The following is a 17,135-nucleotide window of genomic DNA, read 5'->3' on the forward strand; positions in this document are numbered from 1 at the left end:
TCCTGTACCCTTTGATAAAGGATGCCTCATCATCTAATTATTAAATATATTTTTACATTATATGTCGTATGATTTATTATAATGTCTCCCCCAGTTTGTCACCAGGTATGTTTTTTTTTTTACCATGAAAGTTTAATTAGTTATTTATTGGTTATTTATTGGCTGCACTGTGTGACTTGTGGGATCTTAATTCCCCAACCAGGGATTAAATCCACGCCCCAAGATTGGAAGTCAGAGTCTTAACCACTGGACCACCAAGGAAGTCCCGCTATGATTACAAATGTATTCTTTTGTGGTTTCAAGCAGTAATTATACAGCTCTCCGCAAATGAGTACAGAATACTGAAGCAGCTGTTGGCAGGGGCCAGAGTCGGGGTCATGAAAGGCTTTCTAGACTCCAGAATCTGAACGACTGGGCCTTTTCAGTCTTGGGACTTCCCATTTGGAATTCTTCTACCTGGTATGGCATGTCTCTGCATCTTTTTCATCTTCAATTGCCCTGGCTATTCTTGGCCCTGTGTTCCCCCATACACATTATAGGATCACCTTGCCCCCCTCAAAAAAATACTGTTGGGATCTTTGTTGTAATCATATTAACCCTATAGGCCTATTTGGTAAGAGTATATTAATAATGAGACTTCTTATCTATTAACATGGTACAGTCCTCATTCATTTTTCTTTAATGTCCTACAAAAAAGTTTATGATTTTCTCCAGAGTATGTCTAACATGTGTGTTAGATTATTCCCAATTACTTAATATTTTTAAAGTTATTGTAATTATGAATTAAAATTATTAATATGTAATTAATATATGCTGACTGCAAGGAGATCCAACCAGTCCATTCTAAAGGAGATCAATAATGGGTGTTCATTGGAAGGACTGATGCTAAAGCTGAAACTCCAATACTTTGGCCACCTCATGCGACAAGTTGACTCACTGGAAAAGAGTCTGACTAGGACTAGGAGGGATTGAGGGTGGGAGGAGACGGGGACGACAGAGAATGAGATGGCTGGATGGCATCACTGACTCGATGGACATGAGTTTGAGTGAACTCTGGGAGTTGGTGATGGACAGGAAGGCCTGGCATGCTGTGGTTCATGGGGTCGCAAAGAGTCAGACACGACTGAGCAACTGAACTGAACTGAATATGTATTTAATTTATAATTAATATGTAATCAACTAAAAGCTATTATAATAATTATTGAATTTTAAACATTTTAAGCTCATAGAAATAGGATTTTTGTATATTCCTTTTGTGTCCAGCAACCTAACTAAATTTTATTACATCTAATGATTTGTTGATGCTTTCAGGTGTTTTATCCAGACACCAGAATCTAAGTTTTATTATTCATTTCTTTTAAAAATGTTTATTATGGCATGATCTATATATATTAAAATCTACCCCCTTTGAAGCATATATTTGAATAATTTTTGGTAAATGTAGCTGTGCAGCCACAATTATGTGGCTTTAGAACATACTTATCCTTTTTATTTTTCTGTGTCTTAACACATTTTTCATTTAACTCTAGTGCATTTGCTAGGGGCTTTGTGTAATTTTGAACAAAAGAATGGTAGGTGATTTTGGGCTCCAAAATCACTGCAGATGGTGACTGCAGCCATAAAAGTAAAAGACTCTTGCTCATTGGGAGAAAACTATGACCAACCTACACAGCTTATTAAAAAGCAAAGACATTACTTTGTTAACAAAGGTCCATCTAGTCAAAGCTATGGTTTTTCCAGTAGTCAAGTATGGATGTGAGAGTTGGACCATAAAGAATGCTGAGCACTGAAGAATTGAACTGTGGTGTTGGAGAAGACTCTTGAAGAGTCCCTTGGACTGCAAGCAGATCCAGCCAGTCTATCCTAAAGGAAATCAGTCTTGAATATTCATTGGAAGGACTGATGCTGAAGCTGAAACGCCAATACTTTGGCCACCTGATGTGAAGAACTGACTCACTGGAAGACCCTAATGTTGGGGAAGATTGAAGGTAAGAGGAGAAAGGGACGACAGAGGATGAGATGTTTGGATGGCATCACTGATTCGACGGACATGAGTTTAAGCAAGCTCTGGGAGTTGGTGATGGGCAGGGGAGCCTGGCAATACTGTATTGTGCAAATAATAAAAATGTATTCTTCATAAAAGAAGGCTTTATCTCTTCACAGTATTTGGGTTTTTATTTTAATTACTGGAACTTACAGGGAAGCCTGGCATGCTGCAGTCCATGGGGCACAAAGAGTGGGACACAACTGAGCGTCTGAACTGAAGAATGGTAAGTACCACGGCTAATTCCCAATCTAAAATGGATAATGTGGAACTTCCCTGGCAGTCCAGTGGTTAAGACTCCATGCTTCTACTGCAGGGGAGCCATAAAATGTTTTAAAATTTAGAAAATTTTAAAAATAATCTAAAAGTAAATAAAATATTTAAAAATACAAAAAATGGAATAATTTTTCCATCGTTTTACCACTCAGTATAATGCTTGGCTTTTTCGTTTGAGATATCTCTATCCATAAAGTTGCTTTCTAGCCCTAGTTTGATAAGTTTTGTTTGGTTTTTATTTATGAATGGGACATTGAATTCCATCCAATGTTTTGTCTGTGTCTATGGGGTCACAGTGTCAGACACGACTGAAGTGACTTAGCAGCAGCAGCAGCAGCATGAAGAAGATCATATGATTTTCCCTTAAAAAGGGCAGTTTCCAATTAGTCTTCCCACTGTGGAGGGCACTCCATGGTTTGTTGACAGTTCCCTGAGCTCCACCAGACTGGAAAAGCAATGCTCAGGTTAACCTAAGTTCAGCAAATTCCTTCCAAGACAAAACTAGCTTCATCTTTACTTGGTCTTTAGCCTACATAATCTTTATTTTATTACCAGTTCCTGCACCTAAGACTTTTCCACTGTATTTAGTAGTGCTAGATTGTTTTTGCTTTTTTCCACCAGGACAGTTGGTCCTCACTCCATCTCAGAGCAGAAAACAGATCTTTTAGGTTTAGCTCTAAGTGTGTTTTGAATATGTAACTGTCCTGAATGGGGTCTCTCTTGGGATTCCCACTGTCATCACACATGTCATCCTCAGAGAAAGGCTGTCTCCATGACAAACATAAGAGTAGACAAAACCCTCTTCCTCGGTTTTTGGGGAAAAGTCAGGAGTTAGAAGACATGAGCCACTTCAAATGGATATAAACCACAAACCACCTACATCAAGTTACTAAAACAATGAACTTCAGGGGCTTTGCCCCCCTTAGCTTCTGCAACTGTGAGTTTTACTATAGTTTCCCATTGAAAGTGAAACTGTTATTCACTTGTGTCCTACTCTTTGCAACCCCATGGACTGTAGCCCACCAGGTTGCTCCATCCATAGGATTCTCCAGGCAAAATATTGGAGTGGGTTGCTATTTCCTCCTCCATGGGATCTTCCTGACCCAGGGATCGAACTCAGGTCTGCCACATTGCAGGCAGGTTCTTTACCATCTGAGCCACCAGATTATCTTATGATAGTTTCCCATTAACATTGCTGAAAGTCGACAGACTGAAGCAAGTTTACTAGTGTCAGTTATGCAAGGCAAGTAAGTTCTAGAGCTCTACCATACAACATTCTGCCTCAAGGTAACAATACTGTATTGTGCAAATTATAAACATGTCTTCCTCATAAAAGAAGGCTTTATCTCCTTAGAGCTATTTGAGCTTTTAATTACTGGAACTGCTTCTTTAATGTAAGAATATACTAGATAAAAGCTGATTTTACATTTTTTCTTTTCTTTAAAAAAAAAAAAAAGTTTACTAAATAGTTCAGGAGGGGAAGGGCAGGGGACGGTTACAGAAGATGCAAGCAACAGACAAATGGACTCAGAAATCTGGTCTCTGCAAACCCATTCCAGTATTTTCGCCTGGAGAATCCCATGGACAGAGTAGCCCAGTGGGCTATAGTCCAGGGGATTGCAAAGTCAGACACAACTGAGCGACTAAGCACGCACACAGCACACAAACCTAGGTTATGTGCTGCCATACCCCAAAGGCACGCTGTTGGATGTGTTTCCATTCAAGGTCGCCTAGACCTCTGGGACAATACCACCTCTGGAACTCCACTGATGCAGCCTAAGGTGAGTGGGGCCCCTCCAAGGCCCCCCTTTTTAGATACTGATCTAAGGCCAAGGAATAGCTTGCAAGGTGCTGGGACGCATAAGCACGGGAGCACGGCCCTGTGTCCTCCTCCATCATTTCTCTCCCCAGGAAGTGTAATCTTCTGACACTTGTAAACAAACACCCCTCAGTTGTTTTGTTTTCTGGTCAGTGATCAAAGGCTCGAAAAGACTCAGCTCAGGTGTTCCCCAGAAACAGGCCTGGTCTCAGTCCAAGCCAGGTCCCAGTGAGACTGCCTGCATCCCTTGTTTCATAGCCAGAACCCACTGCATTCTCTACTTGGACTCAGCCTGCATGTTACTGCTACGTGCTTCTTATCTTGGTTTCTCCGAAATTAACCTATGGTCTTTCACAGAAAAAAAGCATACACCTTGAGAAAAGTAGAGACATGTGTAAGTTGCAAGGGTTTCTTCTTAAATCCAGACAAAATGCTTCCTTTGATGGAGAGAGGAAGGAATAAATGGCACGAGCCCACGCTTTCAGATCCATGCATCCTTTATTCCATGACCAACCACTGTGTTGCAACCAGGCAACACTACACAAACCGGCAGTCACCCGCAACCCAGCTGTACAACAATCGGAGGCTTACAGTACATTTAAGGCTTTTAAATTTGGAAAAAAAAAAAAAAAGTTTTTTTAATAAAACCAAAGAACTCTCAAACCCAAACCCCCAATCAACAGAAGTAGTGTAACAATTTTAAGCATCTTACATTTCTGATGCTGTTGGTGCAACCCCAGTGTCAAAATCCAAATAACTCCTAAACTAAAAAGATTAGTTTCGTGAAATTTTAATTACATAAATTTTTCAAAGCATAAACTTGTCTTTTTCTTTTGTCTTGGAAATGTTATAAAATTTTTTTAATAGCAAAACATAGGAATAAAAACATATTAACAAAATGTATTCAATCATTTACATTACAAACAAGGAATCTGCAGTTCATTGTTGTGGCCTGACAGAAGAAAATTACTCAATAGGAATCTATGCACAATGTGATTGCAAATATGTACAGTACTTTAAAAAAGCCTACAAGGAGGAAAGTTGGCTAGATTCTTTGTTAGACCAACCAGACGATCAAAATATTAAAACTCTGTGGACTAGTAGTAATAACTTTACACTTAAAAAAAAAGTTTCATTTTGTTTAAGAATATTCCAGTTATATTTATATGGTTCCAGTTGATGAAGCCATTCACCAATGTTCCAGTAAATTACCCTTTAATTGATTTGTTTGGGGGAAAAGATCGGCATGTTAATAAAAATGAACGAAGGAATTTTCATCACAATGGTTTCCAGTTAAACTATCACAGCTTCACAAATGGACTGAACCCATGAATCCAGTGGCTGAAAGAGAGCTGCAGGTCAAATACTGAGAACACAGGCAGAGAGGCTGAGTCCTGCATTAATGCATCCTACGTGATGGGTAAGGTGGGGAAAGGGGTGTGAGCATCCTTTTCTACAGCACAAGAAAGTGGTTCCCCCACTCAGCTCTCATTCCCGCCCTGCAAGGCAATGAAGCTGGAAGTCACAACTGTTCGGTTTAACATGATGTGTGAGTCGGTAGAACCTGTGGATACGAAAGACTGAGAAGTCCTTGGCTCTCTGATGAGGATGCCCGAAAAGCTGCGTGCTTCCTTGTGGTGATCACGCCATGACCGCTATCCAGTGAAAGCATGTGTAAAACGGAGGACTCAAGTTCACAGTCAATGAGGTAAGATCAAGTTGTCGTCTTCAGGAATTGGGAAGTTCATGAGAAATGAACTGTTTTAGTCTCTCTAGGTATTGTGCGTAAAGCTCTATGTCATTATGCCCGGCCCCTTCGACCCAGAGCGGCTCCACGGCCCGGGGACAGCGCTCGTACATGGCCAGGCCGTGGGAGAAGTCGATGACCTCGTCCTCTGTGCCGTGAATGACCAACACGGGAGAGGTGACTTTGGAGATCTTGTCAATGCTTCAAGACAGGAAAGGGAGAAAAAAAGGAAGGATCACAGACTTCATACTCAATATAACTGAGTCAGCATCCTAGGCAAACAAGGCACATGCCCTGGAGGAATTTCCCCTCACTTTTCTAGTAGTTCATTTAAAAAAAAAAAAAATTAACTTTGCATTTCACAATAATTCTTGATTTACAGGAAAGGTACAAAGATAACACAGTGCTCCTATCTACTCCTAACCCCCTTCCCATAAGGCCAACCACACACATGATCGTAGTCCGTTTGTCCAAACCAAAAAACCAGCATTGGTATGTTACTAAACTCCAGACTTTATTTGAATTTTATGAACTTTTCCACTGAAGTCCTATTTCTGTTCCAGGATCCAACTGAGAATACCACAATGCCGTTAGCCATTATGTTTTTGTAAAAGTATTTTATTAAAAACAGGACTCCTAAATGTCATCTGACTACCCATCCGGTAAATAATATTTCTGATATATTCATATTTCGGAGAGGATTTTTTTTAAAAAATAAACAAGCTAGAACTTAACATACTGGAATGAATGTCTTTTGAAAGCTGGCCACTGAACCCACAGCCACACAAGTTGTCAGGACTCTCTCTGTGTGTAAGTCATCTTCAACACTGATAAGCAAGGTCATCAGAAGCCTCATTTCATAAAAATGAAAATTTCATTCTTAAATAAAAACTGTACTATTTAGCCTGGAAATTTAATGTATGCCTAGATTGGATCCTGAATGAATTCTGTTTACAAAAATCAAATCTACCCACCAGGGAAGTCCCAAAATTCAGCTTGTGACCACATGAACTGTAGCCCGCCAGGGTCCTCTTGTCCATAGAATCTTCCAGGCAAGAATACTGGAGTGGGTTGCCATTTTCTATTCCAGGGGATCTTCCTGACCCAGGTATTGAACCCATACCTCTTGCATCTCCTGAATTCGCAGGGAGATTCTTTACCACTGCACCACCTGGGAAGCCCAATCTACCCACAGAGGATGAATATTTGAGGATCTCCAAAAGAATATACTACAGGCTCTGAAAGCATTTCCCAAAGAGGAACTGAGAAGTTAGTAAGGCTTGTGAGTCTGGGTGCGTAGGTGACTTCTCTGCTTGAGGTCACTGTCATTTCCCCTACAAACACATAGAGAGGTGACCCTCTTGGCCAGTTTGGACTCCTGCCAGAGACCCCTTTACTGTTGACCTTCTGTATCTGATCCTAGCCAAAGTTACAGAAGGATCGATTGGTTCTACCCACAGGGGTCATTTTGTTATGTCATGGCTAGCATTTATTCAGGGCTTACCTGGTGGCTCAGTGGTCAAGAATCCGCCTGTCAATGCAGGAGACTCAGGTTCGATCCCTGGGAAGGGCATGGTAGCCCACTCCAGTATTCTTACCTGGGAAATCCCATGGATAGAGGAGCCTGGTGGGCTACAGTCCATGGGGTCACAAAGAGTCAGATACGCCTGAGCAACTAAACATCAACATTTATTCAGCATGGACCACGACCAGGTGCTTTGCACTTGACATATGAAATGTTGTTCATCTTCAGTGAGACACAGTTAAAGAGCAGGAACTGTCTCTGTTAAACCACGGAGGGAATTGAAGCTTGGAGAAGATTATTAAAGAACAGGCGTGAAGCTGTGGAGCTAGGACAGAGCTCTAACATCCATCACACATTCCAGAGATCTACAAACAGCTGTCACAGAGCCTTGTTAACAGCTCATGAAGTTGCCAACCACCTCACAATGTCCAGGAAGAATGCAAGACCTCACTGGCCGTGTCATTTGCCAAGATCAGAGCTACAGTGGCAGGAGTCAATTTGGCAGATTAGGAGTCTTGTTTAGAAATCTATTATCCTCTTATACTTAATTTTTTTTTTTGGATTCAATCATCTTTATTAACCTATCAATGTTACATTTTATACATAATAGCTAGTCTTCTCAAAGGGATCTACTTTAAGTACATCATGTTAATAATAAAAAGCCAAGTAAGAGGGCTGAACTTCAACCTAGCATTTTAATATCCTCTGGACAAGGCAAGCTAGAAAATCAATCACTTTGCACACATGTAAGAGTAGTGTTCCAAAATAAGTAGGAAGCTGCTATACTTTTAAGCAGGGGAGGAAAAAAACTTCCATTTTGGTCTTTTTTCTTCCAGCAAATTATACTTTCAATTAACAGCAATAATGGTATCATAAAAAAATGCTCTGCTTTTTAAATTCCTGAACTTCAATACAAATTAAAATAATAGTATTGGAGTCTTTTGGGAGGCAAACAGCTAGCAGCTACATTCATCAGTGTAACGGAGCCTCTTTATCGATAACCTGGTCCAGGTTGGGTATAGCCCTGACGAAAGGGAGGACGGCTAAGTGCATAAGGGTTAGACCCACTTGGAAGCGGGGTCATGGTACTTCCAGGAGGTGGGGTGAAACCTGGTCTTGGCTGGTAGGCCCCGGGTTGGCTTGGAGCCATTCCCGGTTGTGAGGCAGGGGCCACAGTGTAATTAGTGGGCTGAGAAGTTTGGGTAGTGTAAGTTTGTGGAGGGTAACTGCTCGCCTGATACTGCTGTGGAGGTTGAGCAGGCAGTTGCTGAGGCTGACCAGAAAAGGCAGTTGCCGGTGCCTGGGAAGTTGGTTGCTGGCCATATCCTGGGAACTGCTGAGGTTGTTGGGGTCCAGTCTGCTGGCTATAGCCTGCTGAATACTGAATACCGTACTGCTGCGGCGCCTGCGGGGCCGCCTGTGGCTGCTGAGTGCCATAGCCGGGCTGCTGCGAGTACTGCTGGTACATCTGACCTTCACTCTGACCTGCTTGAGTCTGAGCTCCTGTATATGGTGGCTGCTGTGGCTGAACTCCTGGTGGGTGAGCTGCGGAGGAGGAGGAAGCAATGCTGTCGGGAGTTCCTGACCGGTCTTCTGCAGGAGCACTGGGAGGCCCTGAAACCTGATCATCTGTTAAGCCAAACGCTGACATGACATTTTTATTGATTTCATCTTGGTTTTTTAAAGGATCAAAAGCTGACATACTTGCTGCCATAACCTGAGTAGACTGTTTACCAGAAGAATCAGCAGCAGCAGGCTTTTCTTCCCTACCATCCACAGTATCGTTTTTAGGAATGCTGGAGGACGGGCCTGGTTCTCCAGGTGGTTCCAAGCTATCCAGTAAGCGATTCACTTTATTTCGAAGTTCTATCAGTTCTCGACGAAGGTATTTCACCTGACTTGATTCAAGGGGTCTTGGTTGGCCATTAACAAATAATGTCAGTTTCAGTATCCTACCACACTGAATTGCAAAGGAAAGGTCAGAACTATCAAAAATTGTTATAAGATCTCCATCTTCATCTTTATATTTTATTGTGACTTCATCATTACTCAGAAGTTTTCCTCTGAAGACTCGCTGCATCATTAGCACTAATTCATCATAAGTAATATCTTCATTATGAATGGGAATTCGTCGAATATCCTCCCCAAGTTGAGCTTTGATGATTAGCTTCCCACTCAGATCCAACTGCCCATTCATGGTGGACTCCAGGATGTTCTATATATGTAACTCTAGAGAAAGATTAACATGTCTAGAACAAAATCCCGATCGTCCCCTCAAAATGTGGTTCTCTTGTAGTTTTCTCCATCTCTATTAATGACAATTCTCCGTTTCCCCGAGGCCGCCACTGCCGCCCCTCCGCGGGTCTCCGCCGATCCGACCCGTGCGAGGCCGCCACTGTCGGGCTCTGGGGCGCTGGGGGAAGGCTGCGGTCACAGCCCACTCGGTTGTCCTCCGGGGCCACCGCAGCTCGCTGGCAGACTCGCGCGGGCCTATCCTCTTATACTTAATTTTTAAAGTGACTTCTCAGAATGCAAAAGTCTAATTACATCCCATTAAAAATCTATTTGCTGACAGTTCCATGCTGCATGATTTAGGGGACTCTCTATAGCCTGGAAGGTGTATTTAAGTTAAATGCCACCATCTTGATTCTAAATATAAAGGAGGTAAGAGAGAATAAGGGCTTCCCTGGTGGCTCAGACAGTAAAGAATCTGCCTATAATGCAGGAGACTCAGGTTTGATCCATGAATCGGGAAGATCCCCTGGAGAAGGGACTGGCAACCCACTCTACTATTTTTGCCTAGAAAATCCCATGGACAGAGGAGCCTGGTGGGCTACAAACAGTCTATGGGCTTGCAAAGAGTCAGACACAACTGAGCAACTAACACTTTCACTTTTTCACAAGAGAGAATAAACCACCAACCAAGTAATGATTAGGATTACTTATCTCTCTCTCTATATATATGTTATAAATATATGTATATTTGGCCGCTGTATGGCATGTGTGATCCTGTAATAGTTCCCCGACCAGGGATTGAAGCTCGGAGTCTCTAACCACTGGACCACCAGGGAAGTCCCTTATTTCTATTCTTCAGTATTAAAAAAGAAATGGGAAAGTGCCTTCCTTTAAAGAGAGGGACACAGAAACAAGTGTGCATTTGGTAGCAACAGACACCCTAAGAAGACATCCCTCAAGTTCAGTTAGTGATGACAGTTCATGTGACTACTGATGATTTGAAGTCTCTCATTTTAATACTTTATGGTACTGAACAGGAAGAATGGCCTTTTCTGCGTATTTCCACTCACCCACCTTAATGAAGCTGCTTAAACCACTAAACTTTCTCAGCCTCAGTTTCCTCACTGTAAAATGAGTCTTTTAAGATAAGGAGCATGAAATGATTAGCCATGCCTGGCAGATCACTCAAACCAAGTTAAGAGTAGTATGATGGTTTCCTGTTAATTAATAAGCTGCAATTAGTTGCTGTGGCTGTATTTTAAGGTATCTGCTAATTTAAGAGTAAGGGGGAAATCTATTTGTTTTGTTGCCAGGGTAACCCCTTGCGTGGCTTTCCACAAACACTCTAAATATCTCCCTTTCAACAAATGGGCCTCTCATTACCCATTCAGCACAAATAAGGTCACATGTGAGATGCACAGGGTCCCTGCTTAGCATTCTCAGCCATGCCACTGGAAATCTGCAGCTTGCTTAACTTTCCCATGAAGCTGAACCTCATACAGGCTGCACAGAGTTCACCCAAGTTGTTAAGAGAAAATTTCTTCTTGGGAAACAAGCCCATCTGTGGAACAGATGTTTATGCAACCGAATGATGCTCCCCCCACGCTCACCCCCAACAATAACAGAAAGTCGGCAAGGAAGGTGTTGATCAAAATCCAAAAACTGTATGTACTTCTGCTGAGGTTTTCTATAACATGGCCATGCGTGTCCTGCTGTCAGAATTTCAGATGTTCCCTGGGCAAATAATCTTTATTAAATACTTTCCTTAGCTTGTGCTTAGTCGCTCAGTCATGTCTGACTTTTTGCGACCCCATAAACTGTAGCCCACCAGGCTCCTCTGTCCATGGGGATTCTCCAGGCAAGAATACTGGAGTGGGATGACATGCCCTCCTCCAAGGAATCTTCCCAAACCAGGGATTGAATCCAGGTCCCCTGCATTGCACACAGATTCTTTACCATCTGAGCCATCAGTGAAGCCCTTCCTCAGCTTAGATTAAGAAAAAAAAAAAAAAGTAGAGTTTTCAAAGAGAGGTGTTCAAGAAGGCAATGTGCCCACTCCTTCTGCTTGTATTATACAGCTGCCCATTTTCCTCCTTCTGTTCCAGGACTGGAAAACAGCAGGGGCTAGGCTGGCAGGAGCTCTGCCACCCTGGGGTGCTGGCAGGAGGGGGCCTGGCCGTGGGCTCTCGTGCAGGGGAGGGGGGCTTCAGGCACAGGTGGGCAGCAGGAGGTGTCTAGGGCTGTATGGACAACTCACACTGTCCCTGACGCCCATCATCAGCATAGCTAACATCACTTTTTCTCTTACCTAGTGGTCTGACCAAAAACATAAGAGAAATTTCAAACTTGGGGATGCTTGCAGTTTTTATATGAGTATCTGTTGTTGTTATTCGGTCACTAAGTCGTATCTGACTCTTTGGTGACCCCACAGACTATAGCCCCACCAGGCTCCTCTGTCCATGGAACTTCCCAGGCAAGGATACTGGAAAGGGTTGCTATTTCCTTCTCCAGGGGATCTTCTCAACCCAGGGATGGAAGCCTGAGCTATCAGGGAAGACCTACTTGAGTATCTAGACCTCTGATTCAGTTCTTGTGACTCAACAATACATGTCCATCTGAGTGAACAGATGAACACTGTACTAGAAGTTCCTTTAAGATATGTGTGCACTTGTTTTTTTTAATCCTGTACATCCAGCTGAACCAATTAATCCTGGATATCAGGACAAGCAAGGTCCTTAGAGGTCAACTGGCAGGTTTTTTTCTTTTTTCACAAATGAGTCTGGCCCAGAGGCCTAAGTCCCTGGTCGATGCATGTGCCACGTCCACCTCCCATCCCCTGAGGAGCCCAGCACAGGGGCTGAAGGCCGGCTGCATTCAGGAGAGGTTTACCCACAATAAACTGCGGCTTCTGATCTGAAGTTGGGTCACTGGATGTCTTAGTACTTACGGTACAGCAGTGAGCTTACCTGGGGAAGGCGTCAAAGCAGTATGTTTTCCTGGTGTCGGGAAAAGCCACACGCAATCCAGACATCAGAGGTGAATGTAGAATCACTGCAGCACACTCATACCTGGAGGCCAGGTCTACCGTGGGGACCGTACCAATGCTCTGACCATACAGGATGATGTTCTCGGGACTTACGCCATACCTGGAGAAGTCAGAGGGCATGGGCCATTAGCTGACACGTGGCAGAGAGAGTGAGGAAGCCAAACATGACAGTGTCGTAAACTCACAAAACTCCTACAACTTGGACTTTCCTGGTGGTCCAGTGGCTAAGACTTCACACTCCCACTGCAGGGGGCCTGGGTTCAAACTAGATCCCGCATGCTGCAACCAAGACCTGGTGCAGCAAAATAAAAGAAAAAAAAACAACAAAAAAAAACCACTTTCTGTGTGGCCCCAGGCCTTGAACTTGACACCATCTAACACAACTGTGCTTGCAGAAGAAGAGGGTCCCAGGATGCAAGTCTTGTCTGGCATTCCTGCCTGGGATTCATTTCAGTTGGAAGAACGAGTGATTAAAAAAAGGGTCAGTGGGACTTCCCCAGTCGTCCACTGGTTAAGAACCTGGCTTCTAATGCAGGGGCTGCAGGTTCGATTCCTACTTGGGGAGCTAAGATCCCACATACCAAGGAGCAACTAAGCCCCGTGCCGCAAAGTCTAAGCCTGGGAGCTGCAAGGAAGCACCACGTGCCACGTGCAAGACCGGATGCAGCCAAATGAATACATCTTTTTTAAGACGGGCCAGCAAAAACAGTTTCGATGGATGGTTTTGAGGAAGGAACTCATGGCTCCAGTATTTCTTGCCTTAAATCCACAAATTTAAAACATGAATCCCTTCAATGAGGATGAAATCTTGAGAGGTGTCAGGAAGGGAGTCTGTTATCATTCATCAGCAGACCATCCCCCAGAGAGACACTTCGGACTGAAGGGAAGTTATCCTGGGAAGGACCTCCCTCCCCTGGAACCACCGCTGAGTTCCTTCTCTGATGGACAGGGAGGTCCATTTCAGTAGGATTTAACTGAGAGTTCAAAGTCTCTTGGAGGGGGAAGTATACTTAAGATTAGGGGTCTTCTCCCTCCACAATTTTCATTAAAGTAGGCTGTGACACCCCAAAGCATGAGGGCCACTGGATACTGCATGGGGGGAGTGGATTGCAGGGTGTCACAAGGCACCTGGAGAGAAGACTACCTGTAAACCCCACATTTGAAGTGTAGGCTCTTTCCACAATGGCCAGCTCTGTGGCAGGATATTTTGCAATCGATTATAAACAACAAAATAATAAACAACAATAAGAGGAAGAAGAAAATAAAAACGAAGGTAGTTATTGAAGTGGAGGAGTAAGAGATGGTTAATATTAAAAGTTAAAAGTAAGAATTCCCCGGCAGTCCAGACTATGTGCTTTCACTGTAGAGGGCATGGGTTCAATCCCCAGTCAGGGAACTAGATCCCATATGCCACGTGGTGTGGCCAAAAGTAAAAGAATAAAGTAAAAGACTTCCAGATTAAAATGACATCAGACTAACCCTTACCTTCTTTGATCGGATCTGCGGAATGATGAGAACCATACAGGATAACCTACCAATAGTAGTGAGTGTTACTATTAGAGTCAAACTCATTTTCTCAGTAACCTGACACCGTTTTACATCCTGTTTCACGGGCCTTGGGGGCTACACTGAATGAATGAAGGAGCCCCAGGCACACACTCAAAGGGCAGAGGTGGGTGTGCAGTTACTCGAACAGCCTTTTCTTGAGTGTCCTGACTGTGTCCATTCTCCAAGATCATGACCTCCTTGAAATGTCTTTATAGAGCAGTCCAAACTTTTCACTGAAGGAGGCTCAGCTTTCAGAATTTCTACTCATGGGCATCAGGACACACCTGGCACCAATCTCAACAAACCCTACTTCTGATGCACAGACACCAATAGCCTTAACAACAAACACTTTACAACTCAGTGTTTTCATTGGAAAACTTCACTATGTGGAACACTAGCTATTAATAGTGGAAAATATGACAACTGGTATTACATTAAATAAAGAACTTTGGGATTTTCCTGGTGGTCCAGCAGCTAAGACTCCATGCTCCCTATGCAGGGGGCCTGGTTTGATCCCTGGTCAGGGAACTAGATCTCACACGCTGAAACTAAGAGTTCATATGCCACGACTTAAGATCCCCTGTGCTGCAACTAAGAGCCTCTGCAGCCAAAGAGAGAGAGAGAGAACTTCTGGTCCTCAGAAGGCATCATTAAGAAAGTAAGAAGACAAGTGGGAAAAATTATTTGCCACACACAGAACCAGAAAAGGGCTCCCAACTGAAAGAACACATCAGTGGGGGAAAAAATGATCAAGTACAGAAAAACAGCACTCTACAAAATGATTATTTCAAAACAGAAGACATCTAAATGGCAGAGAGGGGAGGAAGGAAGGGTAACTCAACTTCATTAGTAAAAACGAAATGAGATTTCACCAACGAAAACCACAGCGTGATACTAACAAAAATTGAAATGCTGACAATACCAAGTGTTGACAAAATAGTGACCACAGGAACTTTCATTCTTTCCTGATGGGGATGTAAGATAGATAGAAGCACTTCGCAAAAAAGTAAAAGTGAAGATATAATAATGACACATCCCCAGGGACCTAGCAATTCCTCCCCCAGATATATTCACCATGGATTAGAAATATCTTCTGGACTATTCGTGGGTGGTTGGAGACAGCCCCAAGGGGTGTCACAGAGCATCACAGGACAGCGCTGATGAATGGTAAAGACATCCTGTTCAGAATGGATGAGATACAATCAGAATGGGCAGATACACAGAACACACCATGTGCAAAAAACTTAAACCCACCCAAACTAAGCTTCACTGCTTGGACTTTTTTGTTGATTATGAGGGCTACTCTATTTCTTCTAAGGGATTCTTGCCCACAGTAGTAGACATAATGGTCATCTGAATTAAATTCTCCCATCCTTGTCCATTTTAGTTCACTGATTCCTAAACTGTTGATATTCACTCTTGCCATCTCCTGTTTGACTATGTCCAATTTCCTTGATTCATGGTTCCTATGCAATACTGTTCTTGACAGCATTGGGCTTCACTTTCACCACCTGACACATCCACAGCTGAGCATCGGTTCCACTTTGGCCCAGCTGCTTCATTCTTTCTGGAGCTATTAGTAGCTGTCCTCTGTTTTTCCCCAGTAGCATGCTGGACACCGTCAGACCTGAGGGGCTCATATTCCAGTGTCATATCTTTTTGCCTTTTCATACTGTCACGGTGTTCTTGTGGCAAGAATACTGGAGTGGACTTCCATTCCCTCCTCGAGTGGATCACATTTTGTCAGAACCCTCCACTATGACTAATTCATCCTGGGTGGCCCTGCATGGCCTGGCTCACAGCTTCATTAAGTTACAAAAGCCCCTTTGCAACAGCAAGGCTGTGATCCATTAAGGGGTGCTTGAGTGAAAGTCGCTCGGTCGTGTCCGACTCTTTGCTGCACCATGGACTGTAGCCCACCAGGTTCCTCTGTCCATGGGATTCTCCAGGCAAGAATACTGGAGTGGGCTGCCATTTCCTCCTTCAGGGCATCTTCCCGACCTGCACTGCAGGCAGATTCTTGACCATCTGAGCCATCAGGGAAGCCCCAAAGGGGTTCTTCCGTTCCGTTCCATCGCTCAGTCGTGTCCGACTCTTTGCGATCCCGTGGACTGTAGCCTACCAGGCTTCTCCATCCATGGGATTCTCCAGGCAAGAATACTGGAGTGGGTTACCTTAGGGATACTTAATTGAAAGAAAAGCAAAGAAGTGAAGCTCTAAAAAACCAGGATAGTGGTTAAGGACAGGAGGAGGGGGAAATAGGTTATGACTGGGAAAAAGCATGTTGTTTTGGGGAGGCTTATGGATCGCTGGATATAGTCTGTATCTTTTTTTTTTTGGCTGAGCTGCACATCATGTGGGATCCTAGTTTCTCAACCAAGGATCTAACTGGGGCCCCCTGCACTGGGAGCATGAAGTCTTAACCACTGGACTGCCAAAGAAGTCCCTAATAGTCTAAGTCTTGTCACAACTGTTCCTTTTACAGTTCATTAAGTGGAACATTTACAATCTTACGAACATTACTGGCTACCATTCTATCTATTATATTTCACAACAGTAAATATTTTTTAAAAGCTCACCAGATATTTCAGTTATGGAGACAGCCCTCCTGGAAACTGTTATGAATCATGATAGATTTTGTGCTAAACACAAACCTTCTAAAGAAACATGAGGCCATTAGAAATTACATCTCATCAAGAGCTAATGTGGGGAAAACTCATGTTCAAATGTTCCACAAAAAGCAGCCAACAGAAAACAGGTCACAGTTACAGTCCTTCAAACAAAATCTATATGGAAATAGGACCTGAAAGTAACCTATTAAAATGATAATAATGGTTATTTCCAGGTAGTGAGAACCAGGTAATGTTTCTTCTTTCAAACGTTCATTTCTAATTT

At 43.2% G+C, this 17,135-nt stretch overlaps 1 protein-coding gene and 1 pseudogene across 1 annotated transcript in view; both read right to left on the minus strand.

The window, feature by feature from the left end:
* Window positions 1–4,209: 4,209 nt before the first annotated feature.
* The window catches only part of ABHD17C (abhydrolase domain containing 17C, depalmitoylase), a 60,086-nt gene continuing 47,160 nt past the window's right edge, over window positions 4,210–17,135 (minus strand). Inside the window, exons 2-3 of the mRNA XM_055417949.2 lie at window positions 12,613–12,792; window positions 4,210–6,087 (exon numbers count right to left, since the gene is read on the minus strand). Coding sequence (XP_055273924.1) covers window positions 5,868–6,087; window positions 12,613–12,792 — 400 coding nt within the window. The 3' untranslated portion in view covers window positions 4,210–5,867. The remainder of the gene's footprint in view (window positions 6,088–12,612; window positions 12,793–17,135) is intronic.
* LOC148774546 (protein TFG pseudogene) lies at window positions 6,101–9,644 on the minus strand (annotated as a pseudogene).

Source organism: Moschus berezovskii, chromosome 21 (genome assembly GCF_049115385.1).
Source record: "Moschus berezovskii isolate FMDL1 chromosome 21, NW_MosBer_1.0, whole genome shotgun sequence".
NCBI lineage: Eukaryota > Metazoa > Chordata > Mammalia > Artiodactyla > Moschidae > Moschus > Moschus berezovskii.